We start from the raw sequence: 10,716 nt of genomic DNA on the forward strand, positions 1-10,716 counted from the left end.
AACATGCTTGAAATCAAAATCGACTTGACTATTAGAAATCTAATACTATACATATATAAACTGGAAATCAAGGGACTTTGATGGAATGACATAAATATATAAAAATTCAAATATTTATAGTTTAGATTTATCAAGATGTTAATGTTTAGCATATCAATACAATATAAGTAGATTGAATTTTGGAACTATAAAAAAGTAAATAAAATAAAGATTTCCAAAATATACAATATTGCATAATTCTTTAGATTTGTACTTTAATTAGAGTATAACAATGAACGCTTTCAAATGATACTCTAATTTAATATTTATATTTATATATAGGTCCAATACAATTAGATAACCAACTAATGTAAAAACTAAATTTGATAAAGTTAAGTGACCGGATGATTTAATGTAAATAGGTTATTTATTTAAATTTGGGTTTTTTAAATTTATTTAAATATATAAGTTTAATGATAAAATTGTGTAAGTAGCAAAAATAAGTGTTATAGTAGTGAAAATATCTATTGCAACATTTGATTTAGTAAATATGATAGTAATCACTCATGTGTGACTATGTGAATAGTAAAGCTAACAATAATAGCGAGAGTATGTAGTGAAAGTAATTGTAACAAAGCCCGAAGTAATGAAATTAATACGGAGTAGTACTAAATGCGGAAGAGCTGGAAGTAATAATAATGACGGCAGGAGTATTGAAAGTAACAGTAGTAACAACGGGAGAAAATATGAACGATTAGCTAACCAATCTATTTAATGAACATATTTTATTTATTTAAATATGTAAGCTTGATATAACTAACGGGGGTAAATTTAACTGCAAAAATAGCGGGAGTAGTCAAAGAAACAATAGTAACCGCAGGAGTAGTGAACGTAGTATTAACATGCGATGTCGTGAAAGTAATAACAATCATAACAGCGGAAGTGATGAATGTGTCGAATAATTGGTTAATAAATTTCATCTCATTATAATTTTAAGATATGTTATAAAAATTATATTATTATAAATGATAAATGTATGAAAGTTATCTCTAACGCAATTATATTTCATATAAAATAAAAATTAAATGGTAAATACAAGTAATCCGCAAGCCGAGCACCAAAAATAGTAATATTCTACTTTGAGGCCAAGACCCAAGTTGGAGGAGGCCAAGAAAATAGTTGTGAATTGTCCAAGTATTCTTCCAAAAGTCCAACAACACCCTTTTCAAAATCAAACACACCTATCTCTTCACTTCTCCATTTAGAATGACCATCCTTTTCTTCAAAAAATCCTTCATTAATTTTGTCTAAACAACACTTATTCTTGTCAATGCTTTTGAACCAAAAATAAATGCAATTACCTTTGCACCCCGGCATTCCAATGGCAAATGAAGAATGGTTGCTTATGAAAAGTGCTTGATCCCCTAAACTCTTAAGTAATTCCCACTTTTGCCCCTCTTTATCGAGTTTGAAATTTTCGACCGCTAGTATCTTAATTGACCCGCATGGGGTCGTGTCTGTGTAAAAATCCACCATCAATAAGTCATCGGATAATTTTACAAGACATTTTTTATCACCACCGATTAATGAATTTTTCAGCAACGTTACTTTCACGGTTGAACAATCCGTCACATTAATGGCAACAGTCCTACCTGAATTTGTGACTGCATAAAATATTCCATTAAGCTCCATTACGTCAACGTAATGCATGGACCAATCGTTAACATAAATACTCCGATCATCGTAACCTAACGTTGGATCGTCTAAAATTGACCATATTTGTTGGACCGATTGATACATGAATAATTTTCCAGTGTTATGTGTTGATAAAATGACAAAATCATTAGAATTATTGGAGGACGATGTAATAATAATAATTGCTACCTTTTCATGCTCCATGTTGAATAATTCCGTGTTACCACTAACGTTACGTAACACGTACTCGTGGTCCAATTCACGTATGTTAATATTGGCAAGATTGAATAGTTTAGGAAAATTAAATGGTAGGTGTTTAATTGGAGTTCTAGAGAAGGCCAGAATTGTTTTCTTCAGTTTTGATAAGCCAACCTGTTGGCTCCGGGTTTGAGGGTTGTGAAAGGTGGTAGAAAGTATTTTTCTCGAGTTGGATGTCACAGTGGTGGATATCGCTAGAGTTGAAGAATTTCACGGGAGGGAATCGAGTTGAAATTTGTCGGGGAATAGCAAACCGCCACTCGGAACAAACAGAGCGAAAGTGACGAGTATCGTCAGATGAGGAATCAAAATGTGTCGCGACCAGGTCTAATAGCTCCGAAGGGAGGTCCGACCAATATGACATGGGTACCATATTAGTAATTTAGTATATACTACTATGTTGTTATGGAGATGATATAGAAGTTAAGGAAATTTGAATTTGAAAGAAGAATGAGAATTTGAATTTGATATAGAAGTTATTTATAAGGAACACCGTAGACAAAAATTCAGACCACCTACTAAGAAACTAAACAATTAGGTGCACACAACAAAACACTAATTTAGTTGGATTATTGTGATCCAAAGTGACTTTTTGTTTGTTTCCTAATAATTAGTTAATGGTTTATTTGTTTCCTAATTTTTAGTTAATAGATATTTTGATAGATATTATGATTCCATATAGATATTATATGATAGATATTTATGACTATGAGTATAATCCCACATAGCTTCTTCCTAGTTTTATGACATGTTTGTTATCGGCGGATTACTTTCAGCAAAAACATATTATAAAGGAATATTATATATGCAGATTTTATTAGGAGGTTTGACCAACATATTATAATTAGTAAAATTAGTTTAAATATTTGATACTTAGCATATTAATATTAGTAGAAATTATTACTTTTTTTTTTTTGTAAAATGGTTTAAAATTTCATACATTAAAATATACTAACCAATATATTAGGGTAAGTACTTAGTAGCATATTATAAAGCAACATATTGACACCAAATATGTTGTTTCAATATGATTTTTGCCAAACGCTAAAATTAGTATATTAATTGGTCAGACATGTTAAAACCCTTAAATATGCTAACAATCAGCGAATATGTCATAAACCTCATGTCTTTGATGATTTAGATTGTAAAACCTATTTAAGGCATTGTTTAATTTATGTTATAACTAGGTTGAATGACTTTATTTTAAAAGATAATAAATTCTCTCTCTCTAAAAAATTATCTCTCCCTTCTCTCTAAAAACAAAACCCCTAAACCTAATCCTCCTTGAGTCGCCGCGTCCGCCTTCCACCCTCTGTCCTCCCATGTTCTTCTACTTTGGTCATCGGTGATGGGGTTATCCCTTGGCCCATCTCTGACGATTGATTGCATCTCCGTTTCTTATCACTCCCAATTTTGACCCCGCTCTTTTTCTTTTCTTTTGGCTTCTGATCGATCCGTCTCCGACTTCGTTGTTGATGGAGGTTGTCTGCCTCTATGGACTTCCTTTGTCCCGATCATTCTCCTTTTCCTAGCTTCTTCCTTGGTCAGTCTTGCATGCAATACTGGGTGTGTTCCTCGACCCCTCGCCCCTTCCCCCACCCCCGGTAAGGCTATTTTCCCTGATCCTAATTTGTTTGCTTTCCGTCTGTCCTTGGGATGGGTTTAACCTGTCTTTTTCGAGTCTTGGTGGTTTATGTTGTGTTTTCTTTGGGTCGATATGGTGTCCCCATTCCCCTCGCCCCCGCCCTCGCTAAACGGGTCTGTGGGATGGACATAATCCATCAGTTTCGAGTTGTTGTGAGCTATGTGGTTTTGCTCTGTGGATCTATATGGTGTTCCCCTTCCCCTCGCCTCTTCCCCCACCTGTTATCGGGTCCATTTTGGGAATTTTTATGCTATTTGTTTGGGTCTTCGTGTTTTAGCCCGGTTGCATGTAAGATTGCTTGTCAGTTCTGTATTCTAGGGATTTCGTTTGGGTGTCAATAGTGGTTGTGTCCTTTGGTATGGGCAGGTTATTTGTCAGCCGTTGTGGGTTCAGTGGGTCTGCTGTTTTCTTTGAATGAGGTGGGTCAGAGTTGGTGTGGTATTGCACCGTTTGAGGTGTGATCGGGTAGGTCATAATTGGGTCGGACGTGGTGTTGGTTTGGTTGGACTCGGTGGCCTGGTCTTCTTCTCATTATCACCCATGCTGCTATTTAGTTGTCTCTCTTTTAATCTTTTTGTTGTCCTTAATAATAATCTATCGTGAGAATAATGACGGGATGAGGTTGTGTCCAATCTATGTTGGATGCATCCTGGGATGGTTTTCTATGGTGTTTATGGCCATACGCTTGGTTGAGGAGCAAGTTCTGTATTAGTCCGTTTGCTGGTGTGACTACTTTGGTTATTATTGTTCTTTGGTCTGTCAGATTGGTTCTTCAAGATGTAGGAGATTTTTCTCCTTTAGAGGTAAGTCTGTTTGACTTGTTTTCGCCTTTCCCTTTCTACGTCCTTATGGCGTAAGTGCATCTTGTTCCCGTCACTTGTCAGAGCAAATGTCTCGATGATCTTTAGGAGTCTCGTGTCGTGTAGATGACGTACATGATGAAGTTCAAGTTTAAGCTACCGCACTCCACCAACATGTAGCAGTTTCCCGACATCTCATCTACCGTACTAGTTTAATAGGAAGCTGTAATTTTATTTTCAATAATGTTGTGTGTACGTACGACTTTCTGAGGCGTACTGTTTGTATGTAAACTTTTATCTTTACGACTGCAAAAAAAAAGACTATTTAAAAAAAGGTTATAAATATACATTGTTTAATAAGTGCTTCGAAATCATTTTTAAAAGATATATTGACATAGTGTTTAAAATGTATATATATTATAGACAAACTCGAGGTTAATTCCTCATTTTCCTTGTATCAAATGAGGAATAAAAATGTGTCACGACCAGGACTAATAGGGAGGTCGGACCAATATAACATGGTTACCATTTTACATGTAGTAACGAAGATATAGAAGGTTTAAAACCGTGTTTTTTTGTTCGAAAGAGGGTGTTTTATGTTAGGTAAAGGAGTATAGTATAGCTGTTTATAAGTAAGACAATTAGGCACATACAACATACATACAACACAACACTAATTTTCCTAATAAAAATACAATTAATAGTCAACACTATACTATGAAAATGTCTTTGTCAATTAGGTACTACATAATGCTTGATGTAATGAGGCCGTTATTATTTGTCCATACTCTCAATAATTTCAAGAGATATTTCACTTAAACGGCATGGAAAAGACGAGTCACTCTACTGGTATTGATTAGGAAATTGCAAGATTACGAAATTCCCCTACAAGCTATGTTAATTGTTAAGTATGTTTAAATAAGCATCAACAATATATAATAGCAATAGGTCTTGGTATAGACGGGTGGGGCGAACAGACGGGTAAAGACCTCTAATAAAATGGGTATGGGGGACAAGGTGGGGCACCCCCATGTGCTTCCCACTTTATGGCAAATGGATATTTTGTGGGGAAAAATGGTATCCGTATATACGTATAGACGGATAGTGTCCGTCTATAATGAGAATTTGTGATATAATAATACCAACAAAGAATACGTTGACAGATTGATAAGATGGTTTATGTTATGACTTATGACTATTTGGTTAGTTATATATTAGATCCCTAATTCTTGTTTATGACCGATATTATAGGGTGATGAATAAAACAAAAAAAAAAAAAAAAAGAATGCATTTGATCGAAAAGGTAAAAGGTTTGTCGTATATGTTCATATAGAGTGATATTTAACCCGTTTTAAATTTAAGACGAATAGTTCGTCTTAAGTAAGACTACTTGGTAGTACATTGGGTGTTTTGGTATATGGGGTGTTTTGTACTACTAGATTTAGTATTTCGTAGATCTAACTAACTGGCGAATTTGTTGTCTTGGCCAACGTTGTTGGGCTCTGGGTTTTATTTTGCATCGGTGAGATTACAGTAAGTGGATTATACATCTGATGTATTACCACCAATTCATAGTTTCTGAGCATTATAATAATTTTTTTGAGCTTTTTTTAAAAAATTTGAGTTTTAATATAATTTTTTTGAGTTTATTTACTTAAACATTAAACTCTAAAAAATTGCAATAATACTCAAAAACATTACATATAAGTTTAGTAAAATTTGAGTTTTGACGGAAAAAAATTAAAATCTAACTTATAAATTTTAATAAGCTCAAAAAAAAAACATACATATACTCAAGAACAAATAAAGTTTGTGGAAATAAACTCAAAAAATATAGATATATGCTCAAAAAAAAAAAGTTGGAGGTAATACCTCCGATGTATGTTCCTTTTTCTCGTGAGATTATTAGGTTTGTATCGGCAAAATTGGGTCGTAGAAACATTGACTAAAATACATTATTATGTTATCAAAATATGTTTAAATCCCCCTACTACTAAGAGAATAAAAATTCTCTTAGTTTTCCCTCCAAAAAGCATATAGCTAAATAAGGTAACAAGTAAAATTTTCTTTCATTACATTATTATCTTTTCAATTAATATATTCTTATAAATAAACTCTAATTTTTTAAATAAATTCATAATTATGATTTTTTTCATTAAAATAAAACAAAATTAATATTAAATTATAAACTATAAGTTGCTAAATTTTTCAGTAATGCAATAATTATTACTGTAGAGAATATATAACTTGACACATTTTTACTATTAGCTTCATGACAAAAAATAAATGCATTAAAAAAATCACAACTTAAATAATTTTTTTTATTAGTTTTTCGTTTTCAATTTTTTTGTTTCATATCAAAATACAATGGAGTGAACTCGTAAATATCAATGAGGTGCAAATTTAAAAAGTATAAATCCTCCCATATATATACTAAGAGAAAACTTCTCTAAAATTTCCCTCCAAAGTGCTCAAGCTTATATATGGAAACAAATTAGATTTTCATTTATTAAACTAATTTTCCATTTAAAATATAACTTGACACATGCTTAGTATTAGCTTCGTGACCAAAAAAAAAAAACAAATGCACTAAAAAAAATGACAACTTAAATAATTTTTTTTATTAGTTTTCCATTTTCAATTTTTTTTGTTTCATATAAAAATACAATGGAGTGAACTAATAAATATTAATGAGGTACAAATTTAAAAAGTATAAATCCTTTCATATACTAAGAGAAAACTTCTCTAAAGTTTTTCCTTCAAAGTGCTCAACCTTATATATGGAAACAAATTAGATTTTCATTTATTAAACTAATTTCCAATTAAAAAATCTATACATATAAATTGTATCTCCTAATATTAACTTCGTGATGAAAAAATAATTTATTGAAATAATTTGAGGTAGTCAAAATTTTTTCATAAAAAAACACAATTCGTGGAATTATTCAATTCTTTTGATTAATTTTAATATTAATTATTTTTTATAAAAATTCGTGAGATATAAATCTAAAATCTATAACTAATACAGTAAAAATTAAAATGCATATATTTACCGCGCATTTGCGCGGGATCTACACTAGTCTTGTGATTAATCTCAAAACACTACTCCTTTTGTTCCAGACAATAGTTATCATTTACCATTTTAGGTGTATCACTCGATAGTTATTATTTCTGATCTATTTATAAGCGTATTTTATCTCATGTGCAAGTGGTAAGTTTATAAGGTAATATTATTATTAAAATACTTTATCTCACATCTTCTCGGTTTTTATATATGCCGAATTCAATTGATAACTAATAAGTGGGACTGAGAAAATAATATTTTATCATATAGAGTTACTAATATAGACCTCGTGCAATATACGCACGGTATTTATAGAGTTTTACTTTTTAGTGCATTATTTATAGAATTTAAATTGACAATTCACTTATTTTTTATGTTTCTTCTTAATGTATTTTGATTAGAGAAATAAATAAAAGTTTAAATCGTAAGAAGTAATAAAATGAGTATTTTTTTTTTACCGAGAAATTAACGATGTTAATTTACAAATATTTACTAATATAACATATTTTTTAGCTGCAAATTTTTATCATAAAAAGTCAATGAATTTTAACAAATATTTACTAATACCATATTTTTTAAGCGCAACTTCTTATCATAAAAAGTCAATAAATTTTTATCAATAAGTTCTTTAAAAAAAAGAATTTTCTTATGCTAAAAGATCGGAGATAAATTTGTGTAAAATGTGAAATATTAAATGTTATAAATATTTAAATACAAAAGATTATATCCATTTATAACTTATCATGTCCACACATATAGTATATGCTAAAAATATCAAGCATTATTCTAGGAACTATTTATAGGCGGGAAAAGTTGGAGTTTCGCCTATTCATTTAGTAAATAGGAGATTTGTATCCTTAGGCCATCTATAAAATAGTAGTAAACGATTCATTTAGTAAATAGGAGATTTGTATCCTTAGGCCATCTATAAAATAGTAGTAAACGAGAAAATGGCAATGTTACTAATGTAGGATAATCGGGTCGTATAGTCAAGATAAGGTTAAGATTCTACTTGATAGATGCCGTTCCAACGTTCTCAATTGGGGCTATCAAACAAATTTATAAACTTAACTACGTAGGGTAGTGGTAATCAAAGGTTAATCCATGGGACGGGGTGTTCAAATCAAATACCAAGTATTGTCTAGTCTAGTTATGCAAGGTGTCACAATTTGGAGTTAGAGTGAAATTCAACTACGCAATATATACTCGACAGAACGGGATATGCAAACTAAAGTGATGAGAACTAAAATAATCAATATAACAATCAATAAAGGGGAGACTAGGATTGATGGTATTCTTATGGGCTAGTTAAAGTTCTGAGTGAGGGTGTCATTGATTGGGGTTTTATTCGGATAATAAATCACTACTTCCTCTTGGTTTCGTGACTATCCCGGGTCGATATAAGCTAGCTCTCGTAAACACATGGTCTCCCAACCGTTTACATGCACTATTCTATGCTATTTAAGGCTTTCGATCTTATGAAAGCATGTAATAAGTGAATGAAACACGAGATTGGTTAATCAAACAGTTGATGTACAAGAATTGGAAATAGAAACAATTAATCAAATTCATCCACTAACCTTCATAGATAACCCCTAATTAATCCCCTACAATCCTAACATGACCACTACTCACTCATATCTAGGATTAACACGATAAAAGTATATAAACTAAGCATGGAATCAAACATAAACATGTTGATCAATGTTGATCGATTATATCATGATATGGCTTCATCCTTCAGTTGCTCTTTCCTGCACTTCTACTTGTCTGAACTGCTGCCATTCAAGTTCCAGAAGCTTCTCCCTCTTCTCCTAGTCAGATCCTCGTCAGCATGTAACAAACTCCAGCTAACGACAGCATGTCAAGAAGTTAGTTACAGATATTTTTGTATAGATCTTCACTGTATATATACACAACTCACATACTCTGCGAATTAAGTTTTTGATCATATAATAAAATCTCACTTTTATTTACTCAAGTTGTTCATCATTAAGCTTGAGTAATTCTTTACAATTTTGATCTAGAATTCTACAAACTAGAATTCAATATGGTATCATCGTCACAATTCGATCCTACGTTGATGAATTCCTCATCATTTTGATGTTTTTCTACATCAATTGTTTACATTTTTCAATCAATTTGTTGATATTTTCCGCAATTTTATTTCTCTTTTGTTTTAATCAAAACACAAAATTTTAATCCTTTACATTTTGATCTTGCTGAATTTCTGTGCTCTTCTATTTTCAATCACATTTTCAACACCAGTCTTCCGCTATTCTTTCAAGCTTCGCAACAATGGCGACATCTACTGCTTCTTCTGTTTACAAGGATCCACTTCATCTCACAACAGACGATCAATCACTCAATCTGCTAGTTCCGCAGGTGTTTTCTGGAAAGTCTTTCCTTCATTGGTCTCGAAACATGCGAGTTGCTTTAATCTCCAAGAACAAACTCGGTTTCATCAATGGCGCTTGTCCACAACCTCCTACAACGGACGCTCGTCACCAGGATTGGATTCGTACTGATTACACAATCATGCAATGGATTCAGTTTTCTCTTTCTGAAGATATTGCTAAGAGTTTTTCCTATGTTACCTCTAGCAAGCAGTTTTGGGAGGAATTGAACGAACGGTTCAATCAATCAAATGCTCTTTTTCTGTATCAACTACGTAAAGAAGTTGCAGAAATCAAGCAAGGTGATCTTTCCCTTGCTGAGTATTATGCTATGCTTCGATCAGGTTGAGAAGATATTAGGTCTCTTGATCCTCTTCCTGATTGTGATTGTGATGTTATTGCTACTTGCACTTGAAACATTCTTAAGAAAATTGTTGAACGAGAAAATGTCCATCACATTCTGGATTTTCTGATGGGATTGGAGAAGAAATATGACACGATTCGTGATCATATACTTGATTTGGATCCAATTCCTAGTAATAATCAAGTTTATGCCAAGCTTCATCAAGTTGAAGTTCAGATTAACATCAATACTACTCATGTGGTTAATTCGGATGGTATGGCTTTGGCTGCTGCTTTTACTGGAATTCCTAAGAATGTCTGGAGGCGTGATAACAAGAAGGCCAAATATGAAACCTCTAATGATCAGGGAGTTACTCCAGGGAAGCAACCTTATTACTGCACTCGTTGTGAGAAGTCTGGACACACTCTTGAGTATTGATGAGTTCACAAGAGATAGCAGGCTAAACGTGCAGCTTTAAATCGGAATCAGAAGCAATCTGCTAGTCCATCTGCAGGAAAGAAGTTTGCAGCAAATAT

General features: G+C 32.3%; 1 protein-coding gene and 1 pseudogene across 1 annotated transcript; one reads left to right on the forward strand and one right to left on the reverse strand.

The window, feature by feature from the left end:
* Positions 1–1,014: 1,014 nt before the first annotated feature.
* LOC141646384 (F-box protein SKIP23-like) lies at positions 1,015–2,296 on the reverse strand (annotated as a pseudogene).
* A 7,443-nt stretch (positions 2,297–9,739) lies between these two features.
* On the forward strand, positions 9,740–10,186 carry LOC141649864 (uncharacterized). Its single transcript, XM_074458536.1, has one exon. The coding sequence runs from the start codon at positions 9,740–9,742 to the stop codon at positions 10,184–10,186; it is 447 nt and encodes a 148-aa protein (XP_074314637.1).
* The last annotated feature ends 530 nt before the right edge of the window (positions 10,187–10,716 follow it).

Source organism: Silene latifolia, chromosome 3, assembly GCF_048544455.1.
Source record: "Silene latifolia isolate original U9 population chromosome 3, ASM4854445v1, whole genome shotgun sequence".
Lineage (NCBI taxonomy): Eukaryota > Viridiplantae > Streptophyta > Magnoliopsida > Caryophyllales > Caryophyllaceae > Silene > Silene latifolia.